Source organism: Colius striatus, chromosome Z (genome assembly GCF_028858725.1).
Source record: "Colius striatus isolate bColStr4 chromosome Z, bColStr4.1.hap1, whole genome shotgun sequence".
Classification (NCBI taxonomy): domain Eukaryota; kingdom Metazoa; phylum Chordata; class Aves; order Coliiformes; family Coliidae; genus Colius; species Colius striatus.
The window spans coordinates 67,276,153-67,296,299 of record NC_084790.1 but is presented as its reverse complement, the minus strand read 5'-3'; the positions used below and the strand labels follow the sequence as shown (position 1 = coordinate 67,296,299).

Here is a 20,147-nt window from a genome sequence, read left to right as displayed (position 1 = left end):
AAAGTCAGCAGTTCATCTTTGAATCGCCTTCGGCAGCAGCAAAGAAAAGAAAGGAATGCCTATGTGATAGCAAGTTTGAGTAAGGGCGAAACGGAAACTGCAGATTGTAACAGAAACAAGGTCAAAGCAAGAAGACAGGGTAGAGCATTAAACTAAGCATTGTTTTAAGACCGAATAGAGCATTCAATTTAACGTTGTATGATTGCATGCACCTGACTAACAAATTGCAACATATGTATAAAGTTAAGTAAATGTAGGGTAAACATAACCATAGTCTAGTGTTAGAGAAAACTAACTGAAGGACAAACAGATGGGGTGGTATTTTAAGCACAATAAGGTTGATGTTTTAGGCACAATAAGGATGGTGCTTTAACACAATGAGGTTGGTGTCTAAGTTGTTACAAAAATGAAACTTTTAGGCCTTATGCATAGTGCATGATCCTTAGTATTAACTAACTGTCATGAACTGTAGCCCTTATACAACATTTGGAAAAAGTATATCAGTGATGATTATGTGACAATAAAATGGAGCTGATGCACATCACATTGATGTCTGGTCACTCCTATCTCACATAATGAAGAAAAACCCCTGCAAGTTTCCTTAAAAGAGGGACTAACCAATACGTCTTCATACAAATGACATATATGGGGAAGGGAGAGGGTGATGTGCAAAACCATATCTGAGATTCATTTATTTGAGGTATCAACACTGAACAATTTCATAGTACTCTTCACTGGAAGACTTTGCATCACAGGGGTAACGCAGGTAACTAAAAAGGTAAACATCACAAGCTACTTCTTTATGTAACTACCCAAAATAAAATAAAATAAAAAATCTATTTTAACTAAAGACTGAAAACATTCTTTAAGTTGAATTGTGCTTAACTGCAACTTGATAAAACTACATTATACTTTCATAGGCAGTGTAGGCACAAACAGGGAAGTGACACAAACCTTAATAGCTTGCTCAAAGTTCAGAACTTTTCTATTAACTTGGTTTCCAATCATACCAGCATCCATCTTCGGATCCATCATTTCAATGGCAGACATCGCCTCAAAAAGACCAAAACTAGGAACACCAATAAAAAAAAAATGTTCTTAACTGAAAAAGTTGTTCTTCAGTACATTACATCCAAAAACTCAAGTAAGATATCTCCCCCACTCACTAATGACAATATACATGACACAGGCTGACAATAATATTCATTAAACAAATCAACATTGTTCACAATAGGCATGCTAAGAAAATAGATACAAAAAAAAAAAGCCCAGCATGTACCAATGGGAGCACTTGTAGTCTGGGCATAAAAGCTTGCAGAGAACCACACCAAATGCAGACTGTCCTACAAAAAAAGGGACATGGTGCCTCGCTTTTCATATGTATGGTATTCATTAGAACATTTATTATATAAAAAAGGTTACTGCGTATGGCACATTCTCATTCTGAAATGTGTATTTGCTCTGAAATGCTTTTGTGAATAAAAATATACCTCACCAATATGCTTTGACTCTACCGAGTAACTATTTGGCGACATTCTTGCATATGTTTTTAAGCAATGTTTTAAATAGAGTACCTTTGTTTTCTGAGCTGAACAGCTTTGTGTCATTAAAATATTTTAAAGATAAAACTAAATTGCTCAACTGCATATCATTCTTCAATGAATTCAGCAAGTTTTAGAACTTTTTTTAAGTCCTGGAGACCTCAGTTCCTGTTTTAGCATGTCATAAAGACTTACATTAAAGCACATTGTTTAGCCTGAACGTGTTAGCAATATTGGAAGCAAACATATTTAAAAGCTGAAAGTCTTTCTGGCATATTTTATGAAAGCATGTTCATGTATAATAGCTCAGTAGGTTCAGCAGTGTCAACATCGCTGATCTTAACGTGCTATAAACTTCTGAACTACACAGATTAACTGAAAATGTAGTATTATACTGGCACCATGAGAAACATTCAGCACTCATACAGGTGCACCATATACATACTGCTGAGGACAGATAATATACTGAATACTTCAGCTATTTCATTGAAAGTTTAAAAAAAAGCTTAGTTGATGCTGCATGATTTGCTTATTAGTAAACATTAACATATTTACACTAATCTTATTTAAAAAACCCAGAAGTATCCTACAGGCATACTTACAGCTTGTCATGAAGCAGTTCTCCTAACTTCAGTTCTATGAAAGAACAGAACAGGATAAACAGTTACAATCCTCCTTCTACTATGACTTTTCCAGTTCAGTCTTGTCACTCACCAAACTGTCTTATGCCAAGAGACAACAAGGTGTTGGAAAGTTTCTACTCCATTTTCATTTGTTTTTACGCACAAAGCACTTTCAAGGCCAAAAGGCTAAAACTCTTCAGATGTTCACACTCCTTCCTCATCCCTCTTTCTTATTTCAACAGTTAAAGGCATTTTAGAATTAACAGTAGCATCTGAATAGACATTTGGACTACCAAAGGACTGCCATTTGCTGTGCTCTTTTATGCAGATGTCCAATTTTTTTCCAGTTTACTGAAAGGCTTGCTTTTCATCATTACTTTTAATGAAGCCTATAGATGTATTTGAGGAGTACACAAACAGTATGTTGCTAATATACAGGAATTACATGACAGCACAAGGAAACTGTTTATCATTATCTAATATTGTGTGTGGTAAGTTGCAGTTTTTGTATTTATTTTTTTCCTAATGTCATCATAGACTCATTGAAAAAAAATAAAGTTGGTGTCACAGTAGACTAGCACTAATGTCTAACAATAAAGGTACTGTTTAAACAGAAGCAACTGCATCTCCATGACAGGGATGCATTGCATCTCTTCAGAAGCTCAGTCTGATTTTGAAGATGAGAAATGAGGCATTGTCCAATTAAATGAGTAAATCATTAGTCCCTATATATCAAAAACCTATCCAAGAAGGGAAACACAGTGTTGATTATGCATGGATGCACAAGGTTTCCATTCACTACCACAGAAGAGGTGGGAAGAAATCCTTATAAAGAAAAAAAAAAACAAGTGCAAAAATACCCAAGATGAAAAAAAGAGAAATTTATGTGATCTGAAAGAAGAAACAAGGTCAAGTTGTTCTGATATTTCCAACTTCACAGCTAAATACATGAAAACAGAATTTATGTAGTCCACTCTTCTACAGCTCGAACCTGGGTTAAACTGACATGGGGAACAACCTCTATAATACAATTAAGGGTTATAAAGCAGGTATGCATGGAGCGGGCGGGTGTGAGGTAGATAGTTCTGCCCAGCTTGCACACCTTATTGTCTAACAAAGGGCTACTTATAGGGTGCAGGTAGGGGTATGCATCCCACTTTGTATTGTAATAAGTCCTCTTACACTTGTACTGTGTCTCTGGTAGATTTCCACACCATGGAGCAGGATGCAAACAATTCCGTTTACCATATCCAAGTCCTTCTTCTCTGCAGCTGTCTGCACACTGGTTTCTTAGTTATCAGCATTGAGGGTCTTCAAGACCTTTACTAAGGAGAGGTTCGAATTCCAGTGAGCTGAGTTTTCTTATCATGGTGTTGTTTACAATGAACTGTGTCTTTCTAACTTTCTCAGGCCTTTCCCTTCTGTATGTCTGCTTTTGCCCATCAATTCCCCCGTCTTTTAATATGGGCAAATTCATTTGACAAATGCATTTCTACCTCTCAAAGGGGAATTGGAAAAAAATTCACTTGTAATTCACTTTTTAACGCATTTTCATGGGCACTAGACATGGGAGACAAAATTGTTAGTTGTTGCATTCTCCAACTCCAAATAAACAGCAGTGCAGAGAAAACAAAGCTAACTGACACTAGCATCAAAAGGACTATAATGGGGTGACTATAACATTCTGGTTTTGCCCAGCTGGAGCAAAGGGAAAAAAAAAAAACGTGACTTCGTATCTGGTGGAATGCGAAGGGGATCAGAGAAGGAAAATAAAGTAAAAGAGCCCGCCTAAGTTGAAATAAGAACAATTTACTAGGGAAAATTGAAGAACAACAACTATAACAAAGACAAGGGGACATTACAAAGAAAACTGGTCAGTGATGCTGTTCTCACCACCCAGGACCCGACCTAAGCAACTGCTCCGAACTGGCGACCGAGAAACCATAACCCCAGAAGAGAGCTTTTTCCGGATAGCCCCTACCGATATACCGGGCATGATAGTTAGGATGGTATAGAATACCTGCTGGTCAGCCTGTGTCAGCTGTTTAGGCTGTAGCTTTCCTGGTTCCTCACAGGAATTAACTCTATTCTAGCTCAAACCAGGATATTCCACCCATTATTCTATACCATCTACACATCTAGGTTTACGCATCATATTCATCTACACATACATAACATAAAGCAACTATAGGAATAATGACATTCAACAGCTATCATTATACAATTTAATTCAAGGGTTATAATCACCCAGAATCAAATTCCCTCGAGGCACACATTGAGTCTCCCCATCCTTGCACATCACCTACCAAGTACACCCAGGTCCCTGAGCAAAAATAGTCCCACGAATGGGTTTGCCTTTACCTGAGGCAGGACACACCCAGACTGCCTTCCCTAAAATATCTTTTACATGTACCACAGGGACTTTGTCCCCTTCTACAATATGTAAAGATTCTGACTGGGCAGGGCCACCTCGATTGACAGATCCTCTGGAGTTGACTAACCAGGTGGCCTTTTCCAAGTGTGTATCCCCATGCTTAAAAGTTCCACCTCCCATTGCTTTCAGTGTGGTTTTCAATAACCCATTGTATCTCTCAACTTTTCCTGAGGCTGGTGCATGATAGGGGATGTGATAAACCCATTCAATGCCATGCTCTTTGGCCCAGGCATCTATTAGGTTGTTTCCGAAGTGTGTCCCATTGTCTGACTCAATTCTTTTTGGGGTGCCATGCTGCCAGAGGACTTTCCTTTCAAGGCCCTGAATAGTGTTCCAGGGGGTGGCATGAGCCACAGGATATGTTTCCAATCATCCTGTGGTTGCCTTCACCATTGTGAGCACATGACTTTTGCCTTGGCGATTCTGTGACAGTGTGATGTAATTTTGAGAAATACTGATGTTGCTTTTGCAGAATTAGAAAGAAATTAAGACAAGGAATTTTGACTGTTGTCTGCCTCTGTGTAATGTGGACTGACCATAAGACTGTTATCTGTTTTTCTGTAATGTTAACTAGAGTTTTAAATCTCAGGACTGTGGTGAATGGGTGATAACATACAAAAACCAGACATCCCCTGAGGGGATTGTAGGCGCCTTGAGAAGATTTAAATCTTGGAGTACCTAATCAATGGGGAAACAAGGGAGGGACCTTGTGGCCAGAAAAGGGAATAAAAAAAAAGAATATTGTACCTGCCAGGTGTGCCTACTAGCAAGGACACCCACTCTTACAAGAACGCTTAATAAAAGTGCTTCACTGCAGAGTCTGACCTGAGTCTTTCGTGAGAAAACTTGTTTTGTTTTTCACAGATGGGGGCTTGTCCAGGAGCCTAAGTCGTCTTCCTTCCTCTGCCACTGAAGGACAGGAAGACCCGTCCTGTTGATTTCAACAGTCTTGTGAATCATCGACAGGGGTTCCAGAGGAGACTGATTGGATCCTGAGACCAAGTTTTGAAGGCAGACCCAGTGAACCACAGAGGGGAATTATAGGAATAGTAGGCACGATCATATTGACCAGGAAACTCTGTGCACAGACCAAGGTAAGAAAATTGACTATTAAGTATTACTTTGGTGGTCGCATATCCAGGTTAAGAAAATTTACTATTATTACCTGGATGGTTAAGGCATTCTGAGAGACTTTCTGTGTGTGTGTGCATGTTTGAGATGTACAAGAAGTATGAAGTGAGTGCAGAGTCTGGATCTGCGGTTCTGTTGTTCCGTGAGGAAAACAGCCGGAGAAGGATGAAGCGAGAGTACAGAGTGACAGTAAATGTCTCGGGAAGTCAGAATGGGAAATAGAAGTGCCAGGCCTGAGGGAAATAAAAGGGACAAGGAAAAGGGTCCTGGGAACATTCCTCCAGATAGTCCACTGGGAAGAATGTTGAAAAACTGGAAAGACATGTCAGGTACTAAGGATAAAGATACGAAAAAGATGATACAGTACTGTTGTTTTATGTGGTCTAAAGAGATGAGGCAACAAGTTTTGGCAGCATGTGTGTTTGTGGACCTTAGATTTTGATGTCTCCAAGCATCCAATTATTGACATCGAGTGAGCTCATCTGAAAACTTTCATAATATATAAATGATTACATGTGTTGTTTTGCCATTTTGTTTTGTTTGTTGTTGTTGTTGCTCAGAGTGTAGTGCATTTTCTTGTTTTCTGTGACATTTTGACGTAAACAGTAAAGAGGGACTGGTCTTTTTGTTGGTGTCTGTGTCTTTCTCATTGTCCCTGTCATTTGACAAAATGCAGTGTCACAGAGAGGATTGTTTTATAAACTAAACGCATCAGTTCAAATTAACATTTCTGAATAAGGAAAAAAGAAAAATGAAAATTGTCTATTGAAAAAGAAAAGGAACTTGTGGCCTGGGGAAGACAGGAATTGATTTCTCCAATAAAAGGAGAAGGTGTTATTAAAACACTCATATAGAATGACAATGTGATTTGTAAAGTCAAATCAAAACAAATTGTTTGCTGATAAGTTAAATACTTATCAGATTGTAGCCAAAAAGGCTGCAGTTCAGGTTGTATACTATAAACATAAGAGGCAAAAGAAAAAAATTAAGCTGCACCACTTGTGTGTGCTCTTAACTTAAGGCACCTGCAGAGTCAGTCTCTGCACTGTATGTACGAGGAGTGTGTTTGTGTAAAATGTTTTGCAATCAGAGAGCGATTTTTGTGGAAGGTTTTAACCCCTTGATATGCTATGTATGTGTGTTCAGGATATAATCTAAAGTTGATGTTAATATGTAAGTGAAACTTATTTTGTTTGAAGAGAAAGAAAACATAATTCACAGGAATGTGAGATGAAATTTTAATTTAGCCTCAGAATGACTTTAGACTGGGATTATGGAAGTTGAGTGAATGGATAGAGTTTGTCAGATAATGGTTGCAAATTTGATATGTGTAATTGGAATGTGAAGGAAGATTAGGAGTGTATTGAATGGAACAAAGAAAGAGGCACCAAAGGAACCAGCGGAAGAAGTGTTGTGGGAAGGTAAAGGACAGCCTAGGCAGGAAACGTAGATTGTTTCCTTCCCAGTGGGATGTTTTAAGTGTGGGGAAGCAGGGCACTTTGAGAGAGAATGCCCCAAGTTGAAGGAAAAAAAAAGGTGACATCATTACTGGCTTTTGAAGATACTGAATGGAGAGGTCTGGAGTTTTCTAACTAGAAGTCCCATTGGGAGCCCTTGATAAATCAAAAGGTGGGATCCCAGGAAGAAGAGGTGGTCCTCTTGGTTGGCAGGGTAGCTGCCAGAATCTCATTAAACTTTATACCCTACGGGGCAAAGTTATCAACAAATGGAACGCCCAGGAGTTAAAAGAGAGAGATTTTCTTTCCTTATGTTTAAACTGATGTTATTAAGAAAGAATATAAGAACAAATAAATATTATAGTCTTTCTTCTGATGTTATATTACTCCAGTATATTGATGACTTTCAGGAAAAGAGAACAGTGTGGTAAAAGAAGCCACAGATTTTTTTTGTTGATTATTAAACTTTTTAGGAGAGCAAGAAGTATCAAAATCCAAATTGTAATCTGTCAAAACGGAAGTTAGATATTTTGGACATTTTATTTGTGAAGGGAAACACAGAATTAATCCAGAGAGAATAAAGGGAGTTGTGGAATTGCCCTTCTTGCAAACAAACAAACAAGAAGGAATTAAGAAAATGTTTGTGATTAACTGACTATGACCCTCTGTGGGTAAACTTTTACGCACAGAAAACAAATGGGGTAGATTCAAAATTGCTAAATGAAGAGACAAATGTTTTAACTTGGAAGAAGGAGAAGAAAAGTTAATCCAGGAATCAAAGTGTAATCACCACTCCTGTGTTAGCACTGTCATCCTTAGGTAAACAGTTTGTTTTGTTTGTCACAGTAGATAAAGGAGTGTTAACAAGAATGGTGGGGGGTGAATGACAACCAATAGCACATATATATCCAAACTTCCGGATCCCGTGTTGAGGGGATGGCCAGAATGTGTACAAGCAAGAGCTGCCACTACCATCTTAGTAGAGGAAAGCAGAAAATTAAAGTTCAGAGTGATATTAGTAATAAACACCTCCCAATAAGTAAAAACTATTTTAACTTGAAAATCTGAAAGATGGCTAAACCCATTCTAGAGTATTGATATAAAAGACAATGTTAAAAAAAAACCCAAAACAAATAAACAAAAAACTTTTAGAAAAATCTCAACTTTAATCTTGACTACCAGTCCATGCCTTAATCAATCCACTTTTCTACAGAAGGGAGTCATGAAATGTGAAAACTTTGAACACAATTGTTTAAGATATAATAGAGTATCAGTGTGACCTGAATTGAATGAAATATCTTTACATACAGGCCTTGAGAGTAATGCAATGCAAAAGGTATAATGGCTATGCAATTATTGAAGGAATGAGTCAAGAGACAAAAGAAGCAGGGTGACTACCAAATACCTGGTCGGCCCAGACATATGAATTAAATGCTTTAAACAGAACCTTACAACTGTGAGAAGGAAAAGATGAACATTTTATATTGGTTCAAGGTATGCCTCTGAAGTGGTATAAACTTTTGGAAAGGCATGAGAAGAGGTTTACTCAATAGCAAGGGAAAAGTATTAGTACATGGAGAAGTAATTAAACAGGTATTAAAGAATTTATCACTTCAAAATGACATTGCAGTGGTCTGTGTGAACGGGCATCAAAAACGGAATTCTTTTAGGGCTAGGGGAAACACACTGGCCAATGAAGCAGCCAAAGAGGCAACATTAAGCCATAAGATTATGAGTATGTATAATCTCACCTCCAGGTACTTGCACCAAAGGCAACTCCTGTGTTTACAGAAAAAGAGAGTTGAAAGACTTTGAGACAGAAGGGAGGTGGATACTCACAGATGGAAAAGAGATGTTAAATTAACAAGTTATAAGGGAAATAATGGCTATTTTCCATCAAGGAAGTCACTGGGGAATGCAAGCAATATGTGATTTAGCTTTAAGAAAATATGTATGTGTAGGAATGTACACGGTGGCCAAACAGATTTGTGAATGATGTGTGATTTGTAAGAAAAAAAAAAAAAAAGTGTCCTGAGGAAATAATCCCCAGGAAGGAGAGAACCTGGCCTAAGGCCCTTTAAACCAAAGATATTTATTAAAAGAATTAGATACTGAGGTTGTCATTTTGTCTTTCCTCGGGAAAAAGGGCTTCTGGCCCAAACATCACCTCTCAAGTTTGCAGCCCACATTATTCAGCCTGAAGGGCAGATCTTGATCAAGTCCTGAAAAGAAACCAAACTGCAGCCCGAATGGGAAGGCCTGTTCCAGGTGTTACTGACCACTGAGACAGCAGTAAGAAAAGCCAAAAAAAAAAAAAAAAAAAGACTGGACTAATGGACTCTCCACTCGAGGATGGACAGTGACACGTACATCAGACTACAAACCCCTCGTGTCTTAAACTAAAGAAGCAATAAGAATCCATTGGAAACAAGGACACTCATTAATACTACTAACCGATGAGGTGATAGTAGCAGAAATGTCATTAATTGTTGAAAATAACGGGGATCATTGGAATTATGGGCTATTGTTTGTTGGAAATCCAGGGAATAGCATCATGACCACTGGAGTGGGACAAAGTAGTAGTCATTTAAACTATGGATAAACGTAACTGACAGGGAGGCTCCACAAACTATACAGTTTAATGTTTGTCAAGCATTGGGCTGTGGGAATTTGAATAGTCAAAGACAACTTAGTAATCGTGATAAATATTTGTGAAGCATGCAGAGGGAGTTCCACCTTGCGTTGGATGGAATAGTGTCTGTTTCACAACCGCTCTTAATGGATGCACTACTCTAGATTAAAAAGGAAAACCTCTGAAAAATAGAATAACTATGACTAAAAGGACAGTAAAGCCTAACTGTAACAATTTAGAATGTAATCCCATAATGTTCACTGTCAAAGAAGCTGATTGGCTAGTTAACAGAACCTATGGACTTGGAGCAGATATAAGAGGAACAGATTCAGGATTGTAGTGTGGAAATCAAAGACGGGACTGAGCCAAAGGATAGAAACTCCTACTAAATTACCTAAAATAAAACCATGGGACCCCCCAAATTACCCAAAGATTGTAACTATAACTGAAGTAAGCAATCTGACGCAAACATTTGAGATAGAAACAGGATATGGAGATGCAAATGCCTGGATTGAATGGGTTAAGTATACAGTAAAAAGTCTGAATCACAGTAATTGCTACGCACGTGCTTCAGGGACACCCACGGCACAGGTGGTTCCCCTTCCTTTGGGATGGAGTAAAGGACCACAGGGAATGAGATGTATCATTGCCCTATACCAGGAAAAGACTGCATGGGGAAAAGAGAGCTGCGAACCTCTCTCACTGTTGTTTCCTGCTCTGCAGAGCAAAGATGTCAAAGTACCTGCTGTTTTCTCTACAGTAGTCAGTAACCACACAGCTTGTCTCTCACGAAAGGGTGAAGGGGCTACCAGGTATCTGGGAGACCTGGAAATGTGTATTGAGTCATTGAACGTGACTGAGGATAAAGCAGGAAATTACTCGGCTATGAGCATCCCCAGGGCAGATCTGTAGGCACCTATCTTGGAGTACTTAATCAATGGGGAAACAAGGGAGGGACCTTGCGGGCAGAAGAGGGAATAAAAAACTGAATATTGGACCTGCCAGGTGTGCCTACTAGCTAGGACACCCACTCTTGCAAGAACGCTTAATAAAAGTGCTTCACTGCAGAGTCTGACCTGAGTCTTTCACGAAAAAGCTTGTTTTGTTTCTCACATAATCAATCTGCCAGGCCTCTCTGTATTTATATTTCTGCCATCATCCTCCATATCATAAGGGCTTCAACCATTTTGCTTGTTTAATTGTAGCACACATCTCACACTTGTGGATAACCTGTGCAATAGTGTCCAAGGTTAAGTCCACTCCTCGATCACAAGCCCATTTATAGATGGCATCTCTTCCTTGATGACCTGAGGTATCATGGGCCCATCAAGCTAAAAATAACTCCCCCTTATGTTGCCAATCCAGATCTACCTGAGAAATCTTATCAGCCTTGTCAACTTGCTGGTTATGCAGATGTTCTTCCATGGCCCGCTTTTTGGGTATGTGAGCATCTACATGGCGCACCTTCACAAATAGTTTCTCCATTCGAGTAGCAATGTCCTGCCACAGTGGAGCAGCCCAGATGGGTTTGCCCCATTGTTGCGAGTCGTTGTGTCTCCATTGCTGTAGCCATCCCCACAGAGCATTTGCCACCATCCACAAATCAGTGTAGAGGTAGATCCTTGGCCATTTTTCCCGTTCAGCATTGTCTAAAGCCAACTGGATGGCTTTTACCTCTGCAAACTCACTGGATTCACCCTCTCCTTCTGCAGCTTCTGAAATTTTGCGTAGGGGACTCCATACACCTGCCTCCCATCTCCGATGCCTTCCCACAAGGCAGCAGGACCCATCAGTAAACAGGACATACCGCTTCTCATTTTGTGGCAGTTCATCATACGATGGGGCCTCATCAACACATGTCACCTTCTCTGGTGATATTTCACCATCTTCGCACTCTGGCCAGTTTGTGATCACCTCCAGAATTCCAGGGCAGCTAGGCTTCCCTATGCAAGCTCACTGTGTGATCAGTGTGATTCACTTACTCCATGTAGCATCAGTTGCATGATGCGTAGGGAATGCCTTCCCCTTGAACATCCAGCCCAGCACTGGCATCCGAGGTGCTAGGAAGAGTTGCATTTCTGTGCCAATCACTTCTGAGGCAACTTGAACTCCTTCATATGCTGCCAGTATCTCCTTCTCGGTTGGATATTACAAAGAAAACTGGTGAGTGATGCAGTTGCTCACCACCCAGGACCTGAACTAAGCGATCACTCCGAACCGGCAACCGAGAAACCGCAACCCCGGAAGAGAGCTTCTTCCGGCTAGCCCCTACCGATATACTGGGCATGATAGTTAGGATGGTATCAAATACCTGCTGGCCAGCCTGGGTCAGCTGTTCAGGCTGTATCCTTTCCTGGTTCCTCACGGGAATTAACTCTATCCTAGCTCAAATCAGGACAATATCTTATTTAGGATGCCAGTCGTGGTAGGGGACCATCCAAACAGCAGATCCCACCAATGCTTGTTTGTGTCTTCTCTTACTTGTTTTAGTACCCTGTTTATTCCCCTGGCGTCCTAGTGGACTGTTATCAGGGTCTTTTTCCCATTTTCTTGGACCTCATTTAAAATGTTGATCAAATTCTGATGTTCCTTGAATTGTTTCACCAATGTAAGGTTCATTCCAATAGGTACAGGTGATAATTTGTGAAGTGTTGTATAATTTGATTTTATCAGTTGGTCAGATACGACTGGTGCCAAATAAGAAAAGTCTCACCCAACAATCTTAACAAAGTTATAAATACAGAAATCAGAATTAGGCCATCAAAACTTTGGCTTAAAACAATTCAAAGAACTGTCCTTAGTCCTCCAAAAGACTCCAAATTTTCTCAGAAGACAAGCAGTATAACTCACCTCTACATGCTGCTTCAAAATCCTGGGTTATATCTATCCAGCTTGTATTACTCTTTTCCATCTTGTCTGGCATACCGAGTTCCCATCCAGCATCATCATCTTCTACTGCAGCTTTCATAACCATGATACTGCACCTTTAAATCTGTATCAGAGACACTATACGTTATGCACACATCAGAGGAGTGATGTTCTTTTCAAGAATCAGATGAGAAAAGGAACTAACAAACCTGATTTCATTTCAACCACTATCATTACATAAAACAAGCCCCCAAAACTTCATTATTTTTAAATAACTTCTTTCTTATCCATCTTTTCTCTATAATTAACTTATAGGCTCTGAAATCTCATAAACTAAGGACACCAAAACTATAGCAGTAAGAAGCCATAATAAAGTGTGTACTATCAAGTTAGAAATAAAACAGGAAACAATGTCAAAAAAATCTTCTCTTGAAACAGATAAAGCTACCACAATTTTTTGTTGTTATTTTACACTACTAGAAATATGGGTCCTCTCACTGTTCTGTGAAAGGAATTAAAAAGAAAGAACTGTAAAACTAACCACACACAAGTTTGCTATTCATATAAAACCTATCCAAAGAAATTTCTGAAAATGTGCATATTTTCTCCCACTTCTTCACCAGAAAGTATTGTCAAGATTACCACAGCACTGTTAAGCAATTTCTAACTGGAATACAGTTTTTAAGCTTCATCAACTGATCATTTCGAACTGCTCTTGGGCTTTTGCAATCTCACGATTCACAAGGCTACCTTGAAGAACTTTAAGTGCTGTCAGTCTGTCTGCCTTGGGAGATCTCAGCAATGCTAAATCTCCCCTCATTGAATTGGATATCTTGCAAGAGATACGACCACCGCAAGCTCCAAACAGCTTAATTAAAGCCATCAAAGAAGCCTTATTTAAAGAAAGGCTTCGCGATAGAAGCCCTCCCCGGCACGGGCAATTAACAAAGACCAAACGGATTTTGAGAACCCGTCCAGGAGCCCCAGCAACGCTCGGCCTTCCCTCGCCTCCTTTCTGTAAGCCCCTAGCTCTCCAGCGACCGCAGGGACGGCCGGGCTCAGCGGGCTGGAAAGCGGGACTCTGTGGGAAAGTTATTAAAGTAAACGTAAGTCACCCTGGAATTTCAGGCAGTTCAGGCGGCAACTCCAACACTGCCAGACTCTCCCGGGCTGCTCCTCTTCCCCCAAGTCACCTGCCCGCAAAACCGGCACTGTCTCGGCCGCAGCCTCTCCGCAGCCCACGGGGCCCTGCTGAGGCGCGGAGCCGGTAGGCGGCCGAACTCCCGCGGGGCACCGGGCACAGCGCGGAGACCGCTCTCCGCAAAGGTCAGAGGCCCGAGCGGCGCCGAGAACTCCCTTTCTCCCTCCCTGTGCCAGACGACTTTGCCTGCCGCCCCGGCGAGACCAGGCCAAGCGGGCGGGCGGCAGCCACGCCGCTCCCTGCTATGGAGGCACGTCACCCTCCTCTCCCCACCCTTCCCCCACCGGACCAAAAACCTCACCGCCAGCCCTCTCTCGTCCTTCTACCCTTCCCAGGGCCGCCGCCGTGCCCAAGAACCGGACCCCTGACGCAGGCGCTCCGTGAAGAGGCCCTTCCACGCCCCGCCCCCGCCGCGGGTACGCATGCGCCTGCCGCTGCTGAAGGTGCGCGGCAGGGGGCGGGGCAAGTGGCAGTGGCGGGTGCGTCAAAGCCCGATGGTGGCGGCTAGGCCTGCGCCATAGCCTGTAGGAGTGGCGGGCTCAGCCGGGCGCGGCAGCGAAGGCTGTAGCAGTGCGCTGTAGCAGTGCGCTGTAGCAGTGCGCTGAGCCCCGCGCTATGTGGGAGATGGGGGCAGCCGCAGGGTAAGCGCAGAGTCTGTCCCAGGCAGTGTCGGCGAGCCACTGCTCCGCCTCCGCAGGAGCTCTGGGGTCACCCGTCGCCGGCGCTTTCCGCTTCCCGCCGGCCGCTTGCACCCCGGTTCGAATCCGAGTTTGGTGGAGGTGTGGAGCTGTTTGGGTCTGGGGGTCACGGGCTGAGTGGTGCAGCTGTGCGGGTCGTTCGGGCCGTTTGCCGAATGTGAGTTGCAAGTAGGCTAGAGGCGACTCTTAAAAAACACATATTTTAACTGTGTCCGTTGTTTCCTCCTCTTGCTTTTTCCTTCTCCGTGTTAATGAAACGTATCTGCTGCCGATTACATAACTGTTTCTCCGCAGCTTACTCGTGATGATTATCTGGTCTGTTGGGCGCAACCAGCTCACATGTCTAAGAGAACTGGCATTTTTAGAGCCATGTTCGGTGACTATGATCTGTAATTTTTTTTTTTTTTCAAAATGCACAGATGGAATGCTTCCAGTGTTTTTGTCAGAGAACAGCGATGTAGAAAACAACAGCTACCGTGCTTTGCTAATCAAATAGAGGCTAGCTTAAGCAGATTCTGCCAGCAAAGTTATGAGGAAGTAGTTAAGATTTCAAAATGAGAACGATAACTTCACCCATCACTTTGTCTACTTAATGAGCTCAAAGTACAAAGCATTTGTTCTGGGAGGAAGGAATGAAGAGAAGGCTCAATGTGAGCTATTAAACTAATCACAGCACTTACTTTATCTGAAAGAATTGTCTTTAGTTCAGTGGCTGCTGAAGTGTCTGGTGGTTCACAGAGACACTGTACTTGTGCTTAATTCCTGGGATGATGTACAAGACATTTTGTAATGATGTTATGGCAGCAAGGAGCAGCTGATTGTTATTATTGAACATCTCTAAATGAAAGGTGGTTGTATTTTCTTTAATACAGAAAACAGTAATATCTGGACCAGGACTCAGTTTCATACCTGGTACATGAGATAGTCATCTGAGAACATGTAGAAAAATAAAATAACTTTTAACCTATTTTTAAGTATTTTAAATGCCTTGGTGTTCAATACAAAAGTGTCTGTCTTTTTATATACACATATAGGTAGGATCCCCAAGGTAGTCCTCAATGTTAAGCAAAACAGAAAAGTAAAACAACCTCCAGATAATTCATGATGGTTGTGTCCAGAACATGTGGAGTGCTTCCTTTTTGGTGAAGTGGGAGTAGATTAAATAGAAGCATTATGAGGAATTGTCCTCAGTGCTAATTATGGATTACCTTTGCTCCTGTAATACAGTAAGAACACATCATCATATACTTGACTTAAATAGGTGAGTTTAAGAAAACTTTTAGTTTATGATGTAGTCAGTTGACTGCCTGCTATTTTTTTCCTTCCAAAATGATGTTACATTAATTTTGAAGCACTGATGTATTTTGTATGAGTTTGCAATACAGAGTGTCTATTTTTACACTGCAGAAACTCATACTAAAGCATTATGAATTCTTAAGGATACTTGAGAAATGAGCAGACTTGTCCTCTGCTGTTCAGCTTAAGGAAAAAAAAATCCTGTAAAATGAATTTTGACTGGCATAGGCAAAAAAGCATCTGCAGTCCTTGTACTGTGTGCACAAAGGTCAATTAAATCAAACATAAAAAGATTATTTTCCAGTAAGTTTTGTCTGTAGTGTATTCTGCTCATGCACTGGATGAGTATCTTCAAACATGCTAAATGGATGCAGATTTGTTTCCTTTGTTTGCTCTAAGGATCAAGAATCTTCAGTGTGCAGGGTTACACACTGACCTGTTTTAAAATTTGTTTATTTTCTGACTAACACAGAGAACCTGCCTCTCCTTCAAGAAATGTCTTAGGTCTGTTACAGGAAGAGAGGTCACTTGCTGTTTACTTTCTGTTAGCTTTCCCCAAGAATTAATTATCCTGTCATCATTTTTCAAGGTTATTAATTATGTTTTGCCTTGCTTAAGGTATTCTGACTGTTAAAGAACTTACTATTGCTTTGGATGCCTGGAAGTAATTGGTGCTGGGAGAAAAGGAAAATGGAAATATGTGAAAGTATATAAATATATTAAAAAATAGGAAGGTGGCCCTCAGCTGGGCCAGAGTCTATTTTAATTACTGCAGTTCTTTAATGTGCCAATATATTACCAGAAGCTATTGCAGATTAAGGGCCCATTTAAAAACAAAAAATACCAGGACAGCTTTGTCTCAATATGAGCTGTCAAAATCTGATACACTGAGATATAACTATGAATACCTCTGCTAGTAGTCAGGATATGAAGGAGTAGCAACATACTGCCTTCAGTGCACAAGTTAAAATGATGTGGCTTTTTTTTTTTGTGTGTGGTGGTTTTACCCTGGCTGGATGCCAGGTGCCCACCATGCCACTCTATCAATCCCCTCCTTAGCAAGCCAGGGAGGGGAGAAAATAAGATGGGAGTCTCATGAGTTGTGTAAACAGAATTTAATAAGCAGAAAGCAAAGCCATGCGCGAGAAGCAAAGCAAAAGCAAAATTAGATGTTAGTCTGCTTCCCATCAGCAGCGATGTCCAGCCACTTCCCGAGAAGCAGGGCTTTGGTATACATAATTTTTGCTTTTGGAAGGCCAAAAATGAATCTTGTCCCCCACTTCCTGCTCCTCTCCCCCAGTTTATATTGCTGAGCTGACATTATATGGTATGAAATATCTTCTTGGTCAGCTGTCCTGGCCATGGTCTCTTCCCAGGATTGTGTCCACCCACAGCTATTGGTGAAGGTGGGAGAAGGAATGCTGGAGGGACAGCCCTGATGCTGTGCAGGCAGTAGTCGCAACATTGATATGCTATAAATACCAACGGTAAGCACAGCACTACAAGGCCTGCTGTGGAAAATCATCACCACCCCAGACCCACTGCAATGTGATTATGGAGGTTCATGTCTGACTGCAACACTGGAGACTCACTCTTGGTTTTGGTAATTCTTTTTTTTTTGGTGTTCATACCCTGCATATATAAATTAAATGTGACTGTCAGTAGGTATATGGAAAAGAAGTCTGACTTTGTGTGAGCCTTTGAAACATGGAGCATCACTTCGTAATTTCATCCCCTCTTTAGAAAGTTGTGCCTTTCCTGTCTTGAAAAACAACACCCACTCCTTTCCCACCCCAACCCCCAGAATGCGTAGATGAATATATCCAGAAATCTGTACATTCTGAATAATTCATGTGGGGTTTTTTTTGTTATATTATAAAAACAAGAGCAGCTGAGTGAACCACAGATGTGAAGTTGAACTGAAATGCTTTTGTTTGCACTGAAATACACATGAAACAGAGCACAAAAGATCTTCTCAAAGGTGAAAAAGAACAGAGGCCATGCTGGAAAACTACCAAGCTCTGTAATGCTTAGGGAGGAATGACATATCTAGAGATAAAGATCAAAAACAAATTCTCTAGTGTGTGTATAGAGACAAGCATTCGCTTTTAAATGAGGGAGTGTTTGTTTTTCAGAGTTATAGAGAGACAGTAGCCATGTTCATTGTCAGGTATCTCCAGTAGGTCAGAGCATAGAAACAGGCAAGGCAGATTTAACTAGTAAAGGCTAAGATTTAATAGGAAACAATGAGTAGCCAGATGACAAAAAGGAAGAGGATAGGATCTAATAATGCTAATATTTTGAAGAGCTTTTTCTAACCCTCCTTGCTTTTCCTGCTGCCAGAGGGGATAACCATTTACTTTAAAGTTATTTATGATTATTTCAGCTGTATGTTCTGATCTTGGTAGTTATGCTGCAGTGCTTACATAGGTTTAACAGACTATGAACATAGAAGTGGGGAGCCTGTCTTTGTCTGAAAACTTGTCTCTGCATAAACATCGGCAGTCTGTCATTCAGTTCCTTGCTTGTGTTGCCTTGTCAAAAATAATGAACCAACACATGATTTGTGATAAAAGCTGCCATTTTAGCTTGATACTGGACACCTCTATGTCTTACCTTTTCCCATTGAGTGTAGATTGCTATATATTTGTTACTTTTTTTTCTGCTTGGATTGTCTTGTTAAGAAGTGTTTCTGTAAGACTGAATTCTCTACAGGCAGCAAAATGAAAGACTTAATTTTGTGACCCATTGTACTGCACAAGGCAGCATTAGTGTTGCTCCTGTTTGCTGTCTGGCTCCATGTCAAGCTTTCGCTTAATGGTAATATGATTTGCCATCACCAAAACACTACATATTTATGTTTTTCTCTGGCTAAATAAAATGTTAATTGCTCACAGCAGTCTTGTGTGTGTGCTAAAGAATTTACTTGAAATGTTGTAAAATTTTGTGAGCTCAAAAGAATAGTGAACCACTGTATTAACTTAATAGCATCAGATAAATGTTTAAAATTGTATTCTGTATAACGTGATTTTAAGCACATCTTTTCAAAAGACTCAATGGATAAACTGTCTGGTCTTGCACACAGTAATCTGTTTGAAAAGAAAGCTAGGGCAGATTCCTGCAGTGTCTATAAGGAAACTGCTTCTGAATCAGCCAGAATTATTATTACATAAATAAGAACAGCCGTGGTCTCCTGCTGGATTCGTACACTAATTCAAGTTTTCTGAAGGTAAACTTGTTCTCTGTAGAAATAAAACCTAAACCTGGAGTCACTTTATCTGCCAAAAACCCCAAAACATTCTAGATTAAATCAATCAATGATCTGTAACTTCCAATAAACAGATGTTTTGTTAGCAAATATAGTTCTAGAGAGAACAATCTTTTAGTGAAAGAATCAAGATAAATGCAGCACCTCACCACCGAAGAAAACTTATATCTTCTGCATTCTTTGTTTACATTAGTAGTGAGAACAGCTGGTTTCAGTAACTGATACAAGTATATGTATTAGGCATGTTGCTATAACTTTTTTTTCTTAGAAGAAATTACACTTTTTGCCAGTCTTAAATTTGATCTGCTGCTGTGACCTCTTCAGTAGAGAACTCTCCTATTTTTAATTGATTTATTTTTGTCCTGTGCCCAGGCATGTACAGAGCTGTTTAAAAACATTGTTTTCTTAACTAACTTAAGTAAACTGACTTTGACTTCAGCTATGAAAAATTTGAGAGATTTTTACCGTCACTCCCCCTTATTTGCTCTTTACTTGCTAGAGCCTGCCTTGATGCTATTTTTGTCTTTGCCTGAGTCATACTTCAGTTTATTCCATGTCTTCAGCTTTGCTTTAGACAAAGATAGCATAATTCCATGAATAAAGCTTCACAGAAAGCTTGTTTGCTCTTTTAAGTATTCTCTCTTAATCAATGTCCAGTCTGACTGCTGTTAAGGAACAGGTGAGACCCTTCCTGCTCTTCACCAGTGTGCTGGTAAACTCCTGCATTATGATTGTCTGCATTTTTCTCATTCACACCAGATGACTGGAGAAACCTGTAGAGGGAAGAATCTCCTTCCAAATACATGTGTATTATCTGGTCCATAGCTTTACAAGTTCTAGGAAGAATAATGAATGTTGCATTATTTGCTGGAGAAAGACCATGTCAATAATAAAAAACAAGTATGACTGATAATATGCCTTTATCTCTTGTCGGTCATAGTATGCGGAACTACTCACTACTTCAACTCCTCGTGCAGCTTCTGCTGCCTTGCTGAGAA

General features: G+C 40.5%; 1 protein-coding gene across 4 annotated transcripts in view; it reads right to left on the bottom strand.

Annotated features, from left to right (window-relative positions):
* Window positions 1–14,289, bottom strand: part of NAA35 (N-alpha-acetyltransferase 35, NatC auxiliary subunit) — a 48,850-nt gene extending 34,561 nt beyond the window's left edge. For all 4 annotated transcript variants that reach the window (XM_062019161.1, XM_062019163.1, XM_062019164.1 and 1 more), the window contains exons 1-4: window positions 14,189–14,289; window positions 12,669–12,810; window positions 2,144–2,177; window positions 955–1,069 (exon numbers count right to left, since the gene is read on the bottom strand). In XM_062019161.1, the coding sequence (XP_061875145.1) occupies window positions 955–1,069; window positions 2,144–2,177; window positions 12,669–12,792 (273 nt within the window). In that variant the 5' untranslated portion in view covers window positions 12,793–12,810; window positions 14,189–14,289. The remainder of the gene's footprint in view (window positions 1–954; window positions 1,070–2,143; window positions 2,178–12,668; window positions 12,811–14,188) is intronic.
* Window positions 14,290–20,147: the final 5,858 nt, after the last annotated feature.